This window comes from Ananas comosus, linkage group 6, assembly GCF_001540865.1.
Source record: "Ananas comosus cultivar F153 linkage group 6, ASM154086v1, whole genome shotgun sequence".
Classification (NCBI taxonomy): domain Eukaryota; kingdom Viridiplantae; phylum Streptophyta; class Magnoliopsida; order Poales; family Bromeliaceae; genus Ananas; species Ananas comosus.
This window is the reverse complement of record NC_033626.1, coordinates 11,732,708-11,750,925: the sequence shown is the minus strand read 5'-3', so window position 1 is coordinate 11,750,925 and position 18,218 is coordinate 11,732,708. Positions and strand designations below refer to the sequence as shown.

General features: G+C 36.2%; 3 protein-coding genes and 1 non-coding gene across 10 annotated transcripts; 2 read left to right on the top strand and 2 right to left on the bottom strand.

The window, feature by feature from the left end:
• LOC109711741 lies at nt 270–4,114 on the top strand. Of its 2 annotated transcripts, XM_020234936.1 has the most exons (6): nt 270–549; nt 674–747; nt 1,146–1,281; nt 1,925–2,236; nt 2,839–3,034; nt 3,979–4,114. In XM_020234936.1, exons 1-6 carry the CDS (start codon nt 418–420, stop codon nt 4,002–4,004), a joined length of 876 nt encoding a protein of 291 aa, XP_020090525.1. In that variant the 5' UTR covers nt 270–417; the 3' UTR covers nt 4,005–4,114. The 2 variants fall into 2 exon arrangements, with proteins under 2 accessions (XP_020090525.1, XP_020090524.1); XM_020234935.1 differs by lacking the exon at nt 3,979–4,114 and having other exon boundaries at nt 273–549; nt 2,839–3,328.
• On the bottom strand, nt 4,172–7,139 carry LOC109711740 (annexin D1-like). The gene is made up of 5 exons (XM_020234934.1): nt 6,968–7,139; nt 6,695–6,840; nt 6,378–6,596; nt 5,431–5,643; nt 4,172–4,655 (listed from the first exon to the last, which is right to left on the bottom strand). Exons 1-5 carry the CDS (start codon nt 7,041–7,043, stop codon nt 4,362–4,364), a joined length of 948 nt encoding a protein of 315 aa, XP_020090523.1. The 5' UTR covers nt 7,044–7,139; the 3' UTR covers nt 4,172–4,361.
• On the bottom strand, nt 7,646–7,718 carry TRNAR-ACG. The gene has a single exon. It is a non-coding gene; the product is annotated as a tRNA-Arg (tRNA).
• LOC109711230 (protein LNK1-like) lies at nt 11,605–17,207 on the top strand. Of its 6 annotated transcripts, none has more exons than XM_020234171.1 (11): nt 11,609–11,823; nt 11,916–11,994; nt 13,178–13,460; nt 13,893–14,109; nt 14,208–14,335; nt 14,411–14,460; nt 14,567–14,656; nt 15,049–15,690; nt 15,921–16,060; nt 16,744–16,879; nt 16,970–17,207. In XM_020234171.1, the coding sequence occupies exons 1-11, from the start codon at nt 11,639–11,641 to the stop codon at nt 16,982–16,984; spliced, it is 1,965 nt and encodes a 654-aa protein (XP_020089760.1). In that variant the 5' UTR covers nt 11,609–11,638; the 3' UTR covers nt 16,985–17,207. The 6 variants fall into 6 exon arrangements, 5 of the variants coding, with proteins under 5 accessions (XP_020089762.1, XP_020089760.1, XP_020089761.1 ...); XM_020234172.1 differs by having other exon boundaries at nt 14,208–14,460; nt 15,049–15,124; nt 15,236–15,690; XM_020234169.1 differs by having other exon boundaries at nt 14,208–14,460.

The window sequence follows — 18,218 nt, the reverse complement described above, 5'->3', positions numbered from 1 at the left end:
TTACAAACGTAAAATTTACCGGAGGAATAAATATGATAACTTAAGTTTTGTAAAAATATACTTACTATTTAATATTTTTGTAAGGAACCTAAAGAAAAAATACTTAGGTTTGCAATCATGTGAACAGTCTATGATTTAGCCGACTCATTACGATTTATGATGCTGATTTGCAAAGTTATAGTTTCTAAACCAACTCATTAAGTTATATGATATTGATTTGTAAGGTCAGAGATTGGAACATACTGTATAGAAAGTGTACTCAGTACTTTCTCGGACTGGGACTGGGACTGGGACTGGGAGTGTGAGCTCCGGCTTTGTATATTTACTCCGCAACGCCCTCACCGCCTCGCCACAGTTCAATCCACAACATCTCGACGAAGAGGGGAGGGGAGAGAGAGAGAGAGAGAGAGAGAGAGAATGGAGAGGAGCGAGCCCGTGCGGAAACCCCACACCTCCACCGCCGACCTCCTCACCTGGCCGGAGACATCGCCGCCGGTGACTTCTCCGGCCGACTCCGCCGCCGCCGCCGCCTCGCGCCGCTCTCTCAAGGTAACAAAACCTCTTTCTCTCTCTCTCTCTCTCTCTCTCTCTCTCTCTCTCCCCCTCTTTCTCTCTTCACCACTGTTTTCTCATTCTCTTCTGACGAACCCTCATTGCTCTCTCATTTGCGTAGCCCGCGGCAGGGATCAGCGCGGCGATGTTCGGCGCCCCGATCAGCGACGCCGACGCCGAGATCGCCAACAAGACGTGAGATCCCGGATTCGGGCTAGGGTTCTTTTGCTTAAATTCGTTGAATCGCATCTGAGCAAGCTCTGCTTCTCGATCTGTCTTGAATTTCTCGATCCCGCCTCGAAAATTGGGTTGGATTATGATTTTCCTGTGCATGCGTTGATTTCTCTGTTCTTGTTCTTGAAATGTGGTTCGATTTCGATTTAGAATCTCTCTTCTTGAGCTGTGATGCTTTGGAATGTGCGATCCGTGGTGCCCAGAATCTCTCTGAATTTATGCATCTTTTGGAATTTGTGAACAGGGTTTGAGTAAATTTTTTTTTTTTTTTAACAAAAATGCAGCTCCAGCTGTGTATTATCTGTAAATTGTTGGCCATTTGATTTTCTCATTTTAGGTGATTACTTTCGTGTTCACAGGAAGGCTTGCTCGGGGTTGAAGCTGAAAGAGATAACTGGAAGTGGAATCTTTGCAGCTGACATAAAAAATGGGGGATTGGAGTCCGGATCTGCTGTTTCGAACCCTAGTAATAAAACTGCTATAAGAGTGTATCAGGTATCAGACTCTGTTGATTGTCTAATCTTACTTCTTACTTCTATATTAATTAAGCAATGATGTCTCATTCTACATATTGCAATTATTACATCTTCTGTTTCTTATCGGGACATGCAGTACATATTCATTTAGTCAAAAGATATTTATTTCATTTTCAAAAATGCTGTGTTGCATATTTCTTTACATAACATAGCAAATGACACCAAAGTTAAAAATATTGAACTTAAATTTGTGTCTTGCACTGTTTGTGTTGGCATTTTGTTTTTTCATTCACAATGTGATCGATGTGCTGTGTAACACCTTGTTTCTTTGTTCTGTTCGGCCTGGCCGGAGCATCGTTAAAGTATTGTTGAGTGAAGCAGTTTGAATTTGATTTCATTGCAACAGGTTCCTGTTGCAATAGAAATAAAAGTTTCAAATTGGAGCTTTTGTCTTTTGTGGTGCAAAACTGCATTTTAGACCTCTTACCACAGCATAAGTTCTGGAGTGGTTAAAATGTTTGGTTTTTGTTTTTCATAATAGAGAAGTTGTATCAGAACCTGGGCTAACATGCACTTGCTGTAGTAAGCCGTTACTCTTTAACAAGCTTAAGTCGTATACAATGTTCTGCTAAGTCGGTGTCTTTTCCTTGTTTGTCTACCAGCAAACAGTTAGCGGAATCAGCCAAATCTCGTTCAGCGCAAATGAGAGTATTTCCCCAAAGAAACCGACATCTCTTACTGAGGTCGCAAAGCAGCGAGAGCTTAGTGGGACTATGGAAAGTGAGTTGGAAGCTAAAATTAGGAAGCAACTTTCTGAAGCAAAGAATAAGGAGCTTAGCGGGCATGATATCTTTGGTCCTCCACCTGAGGTCCCTGCTAGACCTTTAGTGGCACGGAACCTGGAATTAAGAGGCAACCTAGATATGGTGCTACCCCAACCAAGGAATATTCATACATCGGTTAAGGTATCCAATGTAAGTGACAACAAAATAATGCATTACGAATGTTTGCTTACACCGCTGTGTTGTAAAATCTCTCTTCCTTGTGTAACTTTTCTCTCAGATTCTTGGAATCAACTTATAACTATCATTTGCTGCAACTCAAATCAAACCTAATTTATGATGCACAGAAAAGTTTCTACTACTATAGTTTAGGTTGTAAAGTTGCTATGGTTGTATCTACAAAGTGTATTTGCAAACTAGTTTGATGCACAGATATAACTAAATATTACTGAATTATTAACTTGTAGAAATGCGCAAGGTTTTTATATTCATCATGTAAGTATGCTTTTTTATTTGCGCCAGTTGATTGTTCTATGATTTTATCTTGTCTTGTGATTAGCATTGTAAACTTTTAAGTTTATTCATGAAATCCAAAGCGTCTTATGCTGCATGAAAAGACGGTTCCTAGCTTGAATTGCGTGGACTTCTTAATTTTGCTAGTTCATGTAGTCGAGTTCTTAATTTGTTGCATTTTTCTATAATTTGACAGGAGTCTTTTTCTTTTTCCCTTTTTTTTCTTGAATCTACCAATGGATCTTGACTTTTTTTCTTTTTTTTTTGACGTTCCCTTATAGCCGGCTGGAGGTCCTAGCAACATCATGTTTAGCGAGGTGCCGGTAACAAAGACAACTAAGAAGATCCATGATCAGAAGTTCCAAGAGCTGACCGGAAACGACATATTCAAAGGCGACACTCCACCCGGATCTTCGGAGAAACCTCTGAGCACGGCAAAGCTGAAGGAGATGAGCGGCAGCGACATCTTCGCCGATGGTAAGGCCTCTTCCCGAGATTATTTCGGAGGTGTCCGTAAACCCCCAGGCGGAGAGAGTAGCATCGCCCTGGTTTAATTCACACGTTCTTCAATCCCATGCGGTCGTTTCTTCTGTAGTTTTCGAATGAGGAGTGTTTATCTGGACCTTTATGAGTATTTGTTGCAGATGTTATTCACTCGTATTTAATCTGAACCTCTAACGGTTGTGATCGTCTTTCGGTGTTGAAAGTTAGATGATGTCTAAATGTTCTATTTGGGTCTTTCTTTTGGTGCATGCTTAGTCATTTTGTATTTGTTTTTCCTACTTTGCAATAAAAAAGAGTAGAATTTCAAATAGAAATCAATACAGTTATTTGGATATTTTGTTGTTTTCTGATCAGATAGGAGACTATGAACGGTATTGTTGTTGAAGATTACTAATAAACCAAATAAATAGAAATTTCAACCACTTCATAAAAAAAATTTACATCAGCTATTTTTCATTTTTGTGATAAAATAACAATGTATAAACTTGTTGTAAAAGTTGAAATTCAATATAAGTTTAAAGAGTGAAAACATTTTTAAGGTTTATCGTAATAAAATGAAATTAGGCCTTGTGGTCCTTGTGGAAGTGGATTTGATGAAAATTTAGTTTTAACTAGTCGAAAAGAATTTGTATTGTGATTTTTTTTTTCTGGGATATATTCTTTGTAACTAACGCTCTTTTAGATTTTATCATTGCTATATATTTAGATTTATATTAGGCTAGATATATTTACATTAATTTAGATACAAAAAATTTAATATAGTAACTATAGCTAGATATACTAATACTAATAATTAATATGTTGAGGTAAACTTGTTGTGTAAGTTTGCATTAGATGAAACAATTTTACTTTAGCTTCTAGTTGCAATGAAAACTTGCTAACCAAATCCTCTCTGGATTTTTTTTTTTTTTGAACAGTTGCACCGAAGGAACAGTTTCTATAGAAGCCAGTTAGTGATTAATCGATTTTGAACTGTTCCCTCGCCATTGGCATGAAGTTCCAAGTACTTGCACCAAACAAAGGATTTTGATTATGAAGCAATAGTGGAACCCTATGCAATGGCGCCAACAAAATATTTAATACTATTCAGAAAAAGCCACAACACCAATATAAATAAGATACTGGGGCACTATCCAGGCACGAAAGTCTCACAAGAACTTCAAGAAGAGGTTCAGTTTCATTATTACAAACTAAACCGGAATTTTATTTCAAGCTCGAAAGGAAACAAAGGGACTAACCAGAGTAATCTGCATGCCCGCTTATATGAAGTTACATCATGGAGCTGAAGCATGCTCGAGCATTAGTTCTCATGCCCTAACAAGGCAAGAAGCATCCTTTCATAGTCGCCAGAAGTGTCCCCTGCAACTGCACGTTCAAGAGGCACGCTGTTCCTCTTGTGGTAGACCTCCTTTACCACTTTTAGGTCCACCTCGGCACGAGTGGTTATTACTCTTGTAAGAGCATTCTCATCTGTTCCAAGCCCAGCAATAGCCATCCGGATTACCTTCTCGAAGTATTTCTCGGGGCAGCAAATGCAACGTATGACGGCCCTTAGCGCAGCAAGGTATTCATCCTTGGGATCAGATTTCAAATCCTGTAATTATTAGAAGAAAATTGCAATTGATGTTCAGCTTTTTATCATCAAATGAAGCAATAATTTGTCATACATTCGAACCAATCTGCTTAGAAAAGTGAGGATACCTTTTAAGCACTAATAAATATGCATGAGTGAAGAAAAAGAGTTGCTAAGTGCAACAAGCGCCACCGCAATGACCAAGTAATGCAACTCTAAGTTGGCAAAGCTAGTAATACAAATTATGTTGAATCTAGGTGGCTTTCATCTTACATATGCGATTTCATACATCGAGCCTTGAAATATTTTAGACTTTAGAGAGATACTACTGTAATAATTAGTAGCTGGAACAGAGAGAAATATTGCATTTTAGTATTAATTCGGGAGAAACGAAAACAAATGGCAACAAAAATACAATGAGATAAACAAAATTGCTCTGCATAAAATAGTAACTGCTTGCAGATATCTTGTCCCGACCCAAAAACATTGCTCGCTAGAAAGAGCTTTTACTCTTCCAGCAACGAAAAGATAGCAAGCCAGAGTGAGGCAAATGATGAATATGTTGTTGCATTGTGAGGCAATTTAGATAGTTGGCAACAATTGTACTGAATCGCATGAACATCTTATTAACATCTCATTAATGTTGAGTGAGATTCAAGGGAGGACATAATAGCAGCATAACGGACGACATCATAACCTAAGTACTTTCCCTGATAATTTACTGCAAGTCCTTGAATTTGCAACTAAAATCTAATGGTGACTTTTTATGTAACTCACACTATAGTTTTTCATATACCTTGTTGATTGAATTGCCAAACTCGTTGTTGTAGAGATTTAGTGTTGCTACAAGTTGAGCTTTGCTTCTCGTCGCAAGTATCCTGATGAGTTCTTCATCGTTGTAGGCCTTATCAGAAATCTTTTCATGCAGGATCTTGGCCTCTGATTTCGCCAATCTCATGTTCACCTCTGCTCCCTCATAGCGATATGAGCTCACAAGCAGCACCAAAAGCTGAAATAACGAATATAATCAGAAACAATTACAAAAGAATGTCTCTGCTCGCTCATTGTTCAGATAACCATCCTACTCTTGAATCCAAAACACAATTATGCGTAGTCCCTAATTTAATGTAAGAACAAGAGTTTGCTGAACAATCTACCTAAGTACAATATCACAAATTGTAATTTAGCAACTAACCACTCATAGTCCATAGATAAATAGAGTTTCCAGATTCTAGAAGGGAAAACCCTGAACATCATTTACAAGCCGTGACTCTTATTTCTAGCCAATGTGCAACTAATACTGTTTAACACATATCATTGAGAATGTAAATTGCCAAGCAAGAGATGACATCATACATCAGCTTTAGATATCAAAAGCACTTTAAAGGCCCCATTTGACAATGTATTAAAAAAAAAATATTCATATCTTCCCATCTGAAGATAAGTAGTTTTCTGGAAACCACAATGCATGTCCCAGAAGGATCAAAGGCAGGTTAAAGGCAACCTACATTATATTCCCACCTACAGAATTTCTTCATCAGAACATCAAATTGAACCATGCATTAACCAACATTGTATTCCCAACTACAGAATTTCTCATCAGAAATCATCAAATTGAATCATGCTTATTCTAGAAGGATCAAAGGCACGTTAAAGGCACCCAACATTGTATTCCCAACTACAGAATTTCTTCATCAGTACATCAAATTGAATCATGCACTGGGAACAAAGTTATTCCATTACCTTCCGGATGTCTCCAGTAGTGTGCGCCGCCACATCCTCTTCGATCGACCGCTTGAACCGAGCATGGTACGCCTGCCTAGCCGCAAACAATTCGGCAGAACTCCTCGCGCAAGCAATCTCTATCAGCACGCGGTCGCTTGACCGCCACTTCCTCACCGCCTCATTTGCGAGCGCGGCGTCCCTCTCTGCCGGATCGAGCGTCCACAGGATCACCGCCCTCTGCATCCAAATCACTCAATTAAGCATCGATCAAGTCAACAACCAACAAAATCCGATGAAAACGGATTCAAATTAGGGTTTGGAGAAGAGGGAAGAACCTCAAAGTCGCCGGAGATCTCGTCGTCGAGCGATTTGAGTAGCTCCTCGCCGTAGATCTGGGCGTAGGTCTCGCGGATCGCGCGGCGTTGCGCTGCGTTGCGGTGGGCGAGGATCGAGATGATCAGCGCCTCATTGGTGCCCCAGCCTACGTATACCGATCAATACCCCACATAAAAACTCTGAAACTAGGGTTTTCTCCGGGCGATCGAGCGATCTAAGAACACGATGAGCCGGAAGAAGAGAGGGGGAATGGGAAAGCAAAGGAGACGCACCTTGGAAAGCCTTTCGGAGTTGCTCACAATCCTCGGCGGGGGAAGGGATCGCCTCAGGAATCGTCAGCGTCGCCATTGATGAGCTCGGAGAGAGCGAGAGGTGGGAACGGAGGAGACGAGGTTTTACAATAAATCTCGCTGCTCAAATGGAGGACAACTGCATCGTCACTGTTAATCAGTGCTCTCCCCTTTGTTATTTTTTTGGGTAAAAATGTATGGAGATCCCGCAACTTCCAATTTATTTTTTGTAATCCCTCGCTTTTTTATTTTTATTCGGGTTTCTAATTTAATTACCCTATCTACCATTAATTAATCTAATTTTATTTCCGAAATTATAATTTTGATAAATTTACTAGTGAGTTTAATAAAATTTGAATGTTGAGATGGCGCTAAACAGAAAATATAAAAAGTGAGGGGCCTTTTTCAACGGTGCGCATCGCTTAGGGGGTGTCTAGACACTTTTCACCTTTCACTTTCACTATGTACATAATAATCAGGTGAGCATTGACTTTAATAAGTGAGTAAATTAACACTCCGACAAATCGTACAAAAAGCACGTACGGTAAAAAACGATTGTGATCCGTTGGATTTTTAACAGTTCCTTATCTAACGGTGTAGAGCGTAAGAAGACCAAAAAATAAGAAGTATACAAAATTTGCTGAAAACAAAAAATTTGAACGACTCCACTGGGGATCGAACCCAGAATCTCTGGTTCCGTAGACCAGCGCCTTATCCATTGGGCCATGGAGTCTCTTTTGTGAAAAATAAAGAAACCATTATTTATATAATTTACTATTTTATTGTTAAAGCACCTCGCGCGCTAGCCTAACAATTTTATTGCTTTTAGCGTGCTACCTTTTTCTCAAAAAAAAAAAAAAAAATTTTATTGCTTCTTCTACTCTTATAACATTGAACCAGACCATCTCTTGCGCGAGTGGCAAAGGGTTTGATGGTTGGTACCCGAGATCTCAAATTCGAATTCTAGTTGATTTACATTACCTGCTAAATTTATTTCTAAATTAAATAAACAAAACGGGTAACATGCTACCGATCTCTCGAAAAATATAACAATGAACCATACTACTCAACGGTTTCTTCTTATACATTCGATAGTATAGTGCAATGTATTATACATCTTTTGTTTATCATTATTTTGTAGGACTGTGAAATCAATGCCTTAATTCAATGCGTAATGCTTTTGCCGGGCGACTACAACACTCATATATAGTTAGCACCTCAATACATATGAAAAAAATTAGAAATTCCAGAAATGTAGTCAAAAAGTAAGGTTAATTTTGGTAGTTGAACAATCCCGTCGCACCACGATAATTCAATATTATTTGAACATTATACATAATACTATAGAATAAACTAGAATACTATTAATAATAAAGAAAGTGTTTATTATCTATTTTTTTAGCTCTTAGATACCTTGGATTTAGTGAGGATAGATGAAATAGGATTTGATCAAACAGCTATAAAGTTGATTGTGATGCTATTTAATTATCTGCAATTGATAGTGGCATAAATGAGCTCTAACACTAAATTATTATTAATTAATTAGTAAGGCTAAGCAAAGCACAACACCTCTTCTCTAGTTTAGTCCAAGCTATATAGACTCTACCATGTCACTGTAGATCGATCGAGACAAATCAAAATGATGTCGAAGTTATTAGTAACTAGTAAGAACAGTGTTGCTCTACTACTAGTTAACATGTAATATTCTCTTTCTACTTCTTTTTTTCTTTTTTTTTGCATGTGTTATTGGAATATTAGACTTGGTCTAGGCAAAAACTTGTATATATATTTAGGCACTAAACCAATAAACCAAACTAACTTTGGCGACTCGAGAATTAGATTATGTTGCATCACCAGGTCACACGTAGGTATACTACTCAACCATGCCAACATGGCCCCTTTTTCTTTGCAAAAAAAAAACATGCCATCACATGCTCTCGCATCACACAATTAATTTCCTCGTCACAGCACAATCTTATTCTCATTTACATCTTAGTTCATTACACATCTAGTCCAATACTCTCCGCATTGAAAGAGTCGGAGTCCAATCGATTAAGCTCAATCCACGCACCCCCTAAAACTATTTGGTTTATAAAATTACATAGTATATAACTTTTTCTTTTTTTTATGAGGTCGAGGACTGAATGAATATTTCTGCAAACTGTGGTAAAATATTAAATATTCAAACATGCATGGACCCACCATAATAAATCTTTAATTTTTTTTTAATCTAATTAATAAATTACCATGCTCAATGCATGGCAACAAGCTGCAGCATGCATGTTTATGATGAGGCCTCATTATTAGATCTTTCCCTAATTCATAACCTTTTGGATTACGAACATAAACATGGAAACAAACTCCGCGAGAAAAGATACACCTAAAGCTGTAGGGAGAGCATGCACTTTTAATTAATGGTTGCCTCATAGCACTTTTGCTAACACTCTTTATGATTTGATACTTTTATATTTCAACGACGGTCGCGATCGAAGGAGACGGCTATGTGGCGGCGATCAGAGCCGCAAATAGAGATCATTATGAGATTTTGGTGGAGATCCTATCAGAATATCTGATTTGGGTCGGTTCTAAACAACCAAACTATTAGGAGGATATTAGGCTTATCTGACTATTACCAGAATAGTTGTCCAATATCTTAAGCCCATACATTACCCAGGTGTGTACTAGTATATGACCATATTTGCTCCTTTAAGCTATTTTTTAAGTAATGAAAAGAGCAAAACCAAAAAAAAAAGAAAAGGATTAAAGGCCTGCTTAGATATATACATGAATATGTTGTTCAACAGATCACTAGATCTCATTTCAAAAAAGTTATAGTATTTGACAAATGAAAAGTATCAGCAAATATTCATAAAAGCATGTTATATTCCACATTGATGTTAGTTTTGTAAAAACAAGATAAATCACTTTATGAATAAATTATGCTATTGTATTAAATTATGGTCGTCTAAAGTTTTTCAAAGAGTTCAATTCAAACCTCTAAATTATCCTTGAATAATTTGTTCTGACATCCAAATAAAATTTATATGGTAAAGATGCGCTTCACTTATAAGTAATATCTCATATATTAGTTCCTCTCACAAAAAATATACAATTTATTTATTTATTTATTTATTTAATTTTAGATAATGTTACCAAAAATTTCAACATCTTTTTAGAAAAAAAAAAAGAGAGAATATAGATTAAAGAGAGAGAGCATAATTAAAGAAATAGAAAGAGAAATAGAGTCGAGGTTAGAGAGAATGAGAGAGTTGAGATTTTAGAAAAAGAGGGAGAGAGAGAGCTTAATTTCGAGAGAGAGAAATAACTGAAGTTTAGAGAAAAAAAGATAAGTTTAGAGAAAGACATGTTAAAGAGAAAAAAGATAAGTTTAGAGAGAGACATGAGGTTAGAGTGTAAAGAAAAATAATACCAACTAGCGACGGGTAGAGAGAAAGAAAGAGATTAGACATATTATAATTATCCCCAATCCATTAATATGAGAACACCCACCATTTCTCAAGGAAATGAGATTAGCATTTTGGGATGAATTTTATTCCCAAGTAAATCTAATATTATCAATTAAATTACTTAGTGTGTTTAGCCAAACACCGCCATATTTTTTTTATTACTATTGGATTACTAGAAATCTTGAAAAGATAGCGCGAACCAAACGCGCCCTAAAAACACAAATAGGCTACGGATGGAGGTTTTCATATCCAAACAATTAATTTCACAATCTCATATTTTGAATCCAGCCATTAAAAAGAAAAGAAAATAATATTATGGAGAGGCTATAGCTTATTGGACGGAGGGAGCTAGAATATAAGATGCGATAAAGACGGATCAAGGTTGACGTGGTGCACCAGGTTTACGCAATAACTTTTCGTTCACTAAATTTTAAATTTTGTAAATTATTGTGAAAATTGTTTATAAAAAGTATTTTTCATCAAGACTTATTCCAAGAAGTTTCTTATTTGGCAAGCGGAATGATGGGAAATAAGCAAAAAAAATCTAAGAAGCAACCTAGAAACTTATTACTTTTGACATTTTTAGTATCTATTTGGCATGATATATATATATATATATATTTTTCAGATACTCAACTGAAGCCATTTTCTATATCTCATATCCTTAAAAACTTTTAATATATTGATCGGTCTAATCTTTAATCCAAAATATGTAATTTAATAGTTGAAAGTTAATTTTCTATAACTCATAAATACCGATTGATCTCATCGTTCATCATCAATAAAATCTTATTAGTGTTGATGAATTTTTGCCCTTCAAATGGACCATTGGATCAGCTGGACACCATCATCCCGTCGTGGAAAGCCACGTGTCAAGTTGTCGAAGCGTCAGCTGAGTTGCATGGAATGGGAGCGCGGGAATTGAACGGATCCGAATTAGGAACTGTAGGCCCCACATCCTCACTTTTCCCTTCGCCACGTGGCCCAATCGGGGCCCGCTTCTCTCCGACCCATTTACGAACCACGAAGTTTTTTTTTTTTTGGGTTCAGAAAGATATCTTGCTACTTATTTTGTTTTTTATTTAAAAAAAATTTAGTTAAAAATATAAAATAATTAAATTTTAAAATTTAAAATTTTAGGTATCAATAATCAAACTTTTTGCAACGTGCGCTGGTATGGTCGGTTATGAAACACGAAGTTAAATCATCTTTTCTCACGAATATTCACCAGCAAAGCGAAAGGGCGAAGGGAGAGAGAAGCCTCCTCACAAGTCGATATCTCTGCGAGTGTATCTCCCTAAAAGTATCGAGCTCGATTAGGGTTTGGGGTTCTTATTTCGCTCAAAATCGCCACCGAGATTGGGATTTTAGGTCCTCCCTTACTCTAAATTACAAAAACTTGTTTGTGTTATTTGCTTCATATTTTCCACATTTGATATGTTAATTTCATCTCATTTTTGCAGTAAATGTGAGATCAAACTCAACGGCGTTTTACAGCTTCGGTCGAGGGTAAAGTGTTTGTGTGATATGTCGGATTTTGAGGTATATATTTGTTTTGACGTATTTTGATCTGAGGAAAACGTTGAAGTTTTAAATTTTAAACTCTTGTTCTGTCTACTTAGTAGCTTTAATTCTAATTTTGTTGCAGTAATTTGAATTTAGTTGTCGTTTAGATGTGTTTTTTGATATACTAGTTGTGAGTTGTATGGATCAAATACAACTTTGAGTACTTGCGTGAAGCAACTCGGGGATCAACAATTTTCAGAGAATTGTAAGTTGTAGGTGTTTCGGGGTTTTCGTTGAGCACGTTCTGTGCGTCACCAACCACGTGTTTTTCGGGGACAATCATCTCATAACTTAGGAGATGAGGGCTTTAATATGAATGCATAATTGCTTAATTTATTATTTCAAGAGTAAATGCAGTGAAGTTTTGCATTCTTAAAAGCTAATAGTACAATTTCGATATCTTTCTTTGTTTTTTTTTTTTTTTTCAATCCATATTATATCGGTTTTGTTTGTGAGCCAAGGATGGTTAGAATTCGGAAATTTCAGAGCTTCAAAAGCCTTATTGAGCAAAAGGCTTTTATTAAAGCAGCATGAGAAGTGAACTCAAAGACGAAAAAAAAAAAAAAATCTCAAATCAACTCTTTCTTGTTCTTGGAAGAATTTAACATTCTAGTCGCCACATTACATCCCTCTCAAAATGAGGCATTTATACTGGAACAGAAACTCTGAACATTCTTTTCCTTTTTGATTAAATCAAGGTGTTTATTTATTTATAGCCGAAGACTTATCTGTATTTTTAATCTGTTTTATGAGTCTTAATTTTCACTCTCCGCCGATGTTGGCTGCAAGTTAAGTCCTTCACTTCAATGAGAGCCTAAAATTAGGAATGACACTCTTTTTTTTTCAACGAAAATAGAACCACTAAAGCTGTTTTCACTTTGCTTTACTTTGCACTTATATGATGTTCCTTTTGCTCCTGTACTTTTGTTATCAAATTTCAGGGATGCTATCCAGAGAAAATGTATGATGATATTTTACAGCGCTGATGCATATCTCTTTTTAGCCAAACTAGATTTGAACGTTTTTTCTGGTCGTTTACAGCCTTGTTTGAAGTGCTATCTATATAGGGTTGTCGAATTGAGCCTATTTTTTTGGAATGAATAACTTAAGATTTTCTCTTGAAGAAAGAAGTTAGCTAAGTTGCAGATGGTTTGTACAGATCATGGATTTATTGTGGGAAAAATTCAGTCAGAGTGATTATCATATAGTGCCAATTCTATTTGGTGAGCAGGTAAATCTGGCTTCGAATGACGTTGGAAAGAAGCCACAATTTGTGATGGGAAATTCTGTTGGAGAAAGCAGGGAAGTAATTAAATCTGGGAACAGTAATGTATGCAGAAAAGAAGCAGACTTCTGCTATCTTTCAGAGGAAAGGAGCACCACTGCACCAGAGGGAATATGGTCTCATCCTTTAAAAGAAATAAGCATCACGTCATATGATTGTGAGTAGAATGGTTTCTCCTTTTTGAGCTTCTCAACATTATAGTTTTCTTTTTAAACATACTTTCATACCCCTGTAAAAAATTTCAGTTAGTATAATGTATAAGTTTGAATTTTCATTTGTGCCTTGCCTCAAAAAAAAAAAAATCATTTATGCATCTCAAAAAGTTTTTATGGTATTACAATGCTTGCTAAAATTCCCCTCTTTTAAAAAGATTTTTAATGCAAAATCAAGATGAATCTGGTCATCTAATTGCTCCCTCAACTTAAGGTAAGGGTTTTTCCATTAGAAAATGAACTTCCAACTTTCAAGAGGTGTATATGAAGATACAGATGTTACAGGGGTATATATGTTAATATACAATTTTGCAAGTTTATATGTATACGTATATGCAAAATCTCCTTCATTAATTACTTTGAAACATCAAATTTAGATGTTGAAGGCAGCACATCCTCTGCTGATAATCCTCTTCTTGGAGCTAGCAATACTGCATATGAGTGCAATGCCGGCCACTTTTCACTTAGTGGTACGTCTTCAGCTGATGGCGGACTTATTCTTACGCAAAATGGATACAATCACATCGAAAATGATATCCTATGCTATGATTTACCTGACATCGGCAACTTCGATGATATAGACAGAACTTTTAGGTAGATTTCGTATTTCTCAATTCCGATCTCAGTCCTTATCTTTTTAGTTTACCGTAAACCGTTATTTTCTTGTTTATGTCACCTTTCCTCTCTTGGAGAAACTATGATTCCACATTTGGGCAAGGAAGCAGTACGCTAGATGAGATATCAAGGTTTTCAATGTCTACGCCTGGTATTTATGGTCCAGAAGATAACTTTTTGCTGGACTTGCAGTGTTCAAATTTAGGTAATACACAGTCTGAAGACAATCCTATGACTGCTTTGAATGATAAGACTGCTAATACCGGCATGCAATCTTCAGCGTTTGTCGATGATACTGACATTATGTGTAAACCTATGATCCAACAACAGGTTAGTTTGAGATTGTATTTTCTTGTTGATTTCTGTAGCTGTTTGAATTCTGAGAAAAGAACTTCTGTTTAAAATTTCAACTCCAACACTTGGTATTTTTCTGCAGGCATTTGATAAAAGTCAAGGGAATAAAATTATCAGCTCTTACACAAAAAAAATCAATGATAGCGGCTTAAATGCACGTGAAGACATTGAGGTATTTTTCAGCAGGCATTTGATAAAAGTCTAGGGAATAAAATTATCAGCTCTTCCACAAAAAAAAATCAATGATAGCGGCTTAAATGCACGTGAAGACATTGAAGTAGTACTAATAACTTATTAGCAGCTTCAAATTCACTCTACAGATCCTCTCAACCACCAAAAAAAAAAGCACACTCCACAGAGAAAACCAACGTCATTGCCCAAGTGTTTTAGCTTTAAATTTACTCTAAAAATGCGTTAAATTATAGTAAATCGCCATATTAAGTATTTCACAACTGAGTTTATGGAGGTATTAAATCTTTTCCAAAAGCTTAAATGTGTAATCCAACTCATATAAATATGTATCTATAATATATTCATCTGTTTTACCAAGTGAAATTTCTTCAGACTAGTACACACAAGCAGCTGAAAAGACTACGCTCACCTGAAGGAAGGAGAAAAGAACGAATTTCAGACTGCACTAGTAGCAATTCTTCTTGTGGTTCCAAACAAATGCGGCAATTTTCAGATCAAAAACAAAAATATCTTGCTTCTGATATTCTTGTTCATGGAACCTATCATTCTCAACTTGCAGACCCAAATCATTTCTTGCTCCCTGAAGCTTCTGGTAGCACGCAAACCTTCAATACCCATGAACAACTTGGGCGTTGCCTCCCATCACAACAGGATCTCTTCATGCATGCGAGTACAAGCATTAGCTCTCAGAGAGATAATAAGTCTTCATCTTTTCTTAAATCTCCGGATATTATACTCAAGGAAATGACGGAGGAACTATTCCCTGAACAAAACTTAATACCTGCACCGACTATGAAGCAGCAACCTGAGCTTCTGTTGGATACAAATGCTGTTCAGAAGCAGAACCATAAATTTCTTAAAGGAGGTGAGAATGAAATACGGAATGCAGGCTTAAACATTCCCACAGTTGCAGCAGGTTTTTCACCAGTACAGAAGAATTTTTACATTGCTGCTTTTTCTGAGGAGATGTCAAATAGCATTATTCTCCAGCAACTTCAGGGAGTCATGGATCAGGTATAGCCTATAGGTAATATCGCACTGATATTATAACATTATAATCAGTTTTATTTGTTCGACTTTTTCTGCACCAGATTCAATTTTCTTAATTTTAGAGATAAATAGGTGCAAAGTTGCGACATAAAAAGGGATAATAAATATTTCCTTTACAGGCCTAGATAAAAATGTTTTGTTGCTTCTCTTTTTTCAGCCAAGTTTCCTTTTCTTCTTTTATATTGTTCTTGCAGTTGAATGTCAGAATGAAAGAATGCATAAGGGACAGTTTATATCGATTGGCCAGGAGTGCTGAACAAAGGCATAGTTTTTTGACAAATAACAGTAGTAAAGGCGGTACAGGAAGGGTTCTGGAATCACAAGATTTGAACAGGTTAGTGCCATCGGCTAATCTTGAGTCATATAAATTATAGCTGGTTATGACTGGTATAAGTTAGGATTATCATGCCCCGTTAAATCGAAACGCTGATAGAACAAATATAATCAAGATGTTGATGAAGAGCTGAAGCATTAGTTGCAAGCTTATGCGTAGATAGTGTGACTAAATTAAGATTGTTCAGCATTATGTAATTAAGTGTTGACAAGCCAAGATTTATTCCAATGCCCGACTTGAGTTTAGGTTATTACAAAGCCAAGTTAAGACCCTTCATCATCAGGCGTTGATTTAATAGCTCTATTAGCATTATTTGCATCGCTAACGCATGTATCAATTGCCAAAAATGAACAAAAGATTATTGGTATTTGGTAAAGCATGCATAAGGTCTCCTTTATAGTCAAAATTCATTCCTATTAATGTTTATAAATAAATTTTAGCACGGCGTTCTTTTTATTTCTAATTTGGTACTTACAGAGAAATTTGTGCTCAGTGCATAAAGGAAAAAAAAAAAAAAAGACTGAGCGTAAGTGATGATTGACCTGTTACTTTTAAATATTGTGCTTGAAACAGGATATGAACATAAAGTAATCATACATCACCAAGAAGTGTCTTTCTTTGAATTATTTTCCCTCCATTTCGTTTTCAACTTGAATATAAAAGTTCGACTCGGTCTTTAACAGGTGTGTGGCTTCCACTTCAGTCGAAATTGAGACGAATCCGATAGATCGGTCAATCGCAAATCTACTCTTCCACCGACATGCAGGGCCTATTTTTGGGTTGCCTGATTATGCCATGCTCGACGGACCGTTTATCACGGTAAGTTTCTGATCTCATATGTTAACTTTTCTCTATCGCCTTATTCGCACTTTTAAGTATGTGAAAGTTACTGTTTCTCTCATGTGACAGAATGAGCAACTCTGAGGCCCTATACAGCATCTGAGCAACTTCGTCTGATCAACTAGGTTTGCTAAGAGTTACAACAATGTAAATTTCCAAAACAGCTATTAATAATGAGAATTCGGCAATTTTGAACTCTGCACATGCTGAACCTTGTACATAAATAGTGTCAAAGAGTAGGGATGTCAATGGATACAGATATCCGAAATTTTATCCGAACTTGAATCCGAACGGAGCGATTTATTTTCGGATATGGATATCAAAAATAAAAATCCGACAGATATGAATTCGGGTATAGATTTTCACTATACCTGACCCGAATCCAAACCCGTCCTATATATATATTGTTAATTTTATACAGATTTCTACAAATATAGTGAATGATAAATATACATCTATAAAGTTTAATTTTTATATATTGTCCTTACAAAAGTCTTAATGTTTTCAAATATATTCCTACCGTTAGAATCCGTTAGAAAATTTTAGTTAACCATATATTAAATATTTAACTCTGATTAGTTTTTAATATTTTTACCCTTTTCTATTATGCTGTTATGGTTTTTGGAGGGATATATTTGTGATTGCAAAATTGAAAATATAAATAGTTTTCTAACAGTAATAAACCAGAGGGACATTTTTAAAAACACTAGGACTTTTGTAGGAAAAATATATAAAAATTGAACTTTCTAGGAATATATTTGTCATTCACTATATTTGTAGGAATCTGTATAAAATTAACCCTATATATAAAGGATTAGTACTATTATACTTTTATAAGTATAGATTTTTTTGTACTCATAAATTTTCGATCCTTGGATAAATGGCTGTGTGGTTAGAATGATTGTGGTTCTTGATTAGAATGATAGTGGCCTCCTAAAATTGAATGAGTGATTGATTGAATAGTATAATCTAACGAGTGAAAATAATTAAGGAATAGATATAACGGCAAAAAAATTATAAATATAAAAGAGTGTATATTCATAAATGTGTGATAGTTAGACTCATATAAAAAAGAATCATCTTTATTTTCTATCTGTTATCTCGTCATCGCAACGGCGGTGTCTACAATCTCTCTCTCTCTCTCTCCCTATCACTCTACATCGGCATTCTGCTGCTAACGTTGCCACCAATCCGACTGCATCTTACCCGCGCCACCATTGCTTATGGCTATGTCGCGTCCACAAACTACCGCCACATCACGCGTGAAAGTTACCGCTGCTGCGTACGCTATGCCGCATTGCGCTGGCAAGCTATTACT

Excerpts from the sequence above, each read along its gene's own strand:
- LOC109711230 (XM_020234169.1), top strand. The coding sequence starts at position 11,639 with ATGAAACACGAAGTTAAATCATCTTTTCTCACGAATATTCACCAGCAA. Across the intron at positions 15,691-15,920 it reads TTCAGGGAGTCATGGATCAG|TTGAATGTCAGAATGAAAGA; the intron begins GTATAGCCTATA and ends TTGTTCTTGCAG. Across the intron at positions 16,061-16,743 it reads GAATCACAAGATTTGAACAG|GTGTGTGGCTTCCACTTCAG; the intron begins GTTAGTGCCATC and ends GGTCTTTAACAG.
- LOC109711740 (XM_020234934.1), bottom strand. The coding sequence starts at position 7,043 with ATGGCGACGCTGACGATTCCTGAGGCGATCCCTTCCCCCGCCGAGGAT. Across the intron at positions 6,597-6,694 it reads AGATCTCCGGCGACTTTGAG|AGGGCGGTGATCCTGTGGAC; the intron begins GTTCTTCCCTCT and ends ATTTGGATGCAG. Across the intron at positions 4,656-5,430 it reads TTGGCAATTCAATCAACAAG|GATTTGAAATCTGATCCCAA; the intron begins GTATATGAAAAA and ends TAATAATTACAG.
- LOC109711741 (XM_020234935.1), top strand. The coding sequence starts at position 418 with ATGGAGAGGAGCGAGCCCGTGCGGAAACCCCACACCTCCACCGCCGAC. Across the intron at positions 1,282-1,924 it reads CTGCTATAAGAGTGTATCAG|CAAACAGTTAGCGGAATCAG; the intron begins GTATCAGACTCT and ends TTTGTCTACCAG. Across the intron at positions 2,237-2,838 it reads CATCGGTTAAGGTATCCAAT|CCGGCTGGAGGTCCTAGCAA; the intron begins GTAAGTGACAAC and ends GTTCCCTTATAG.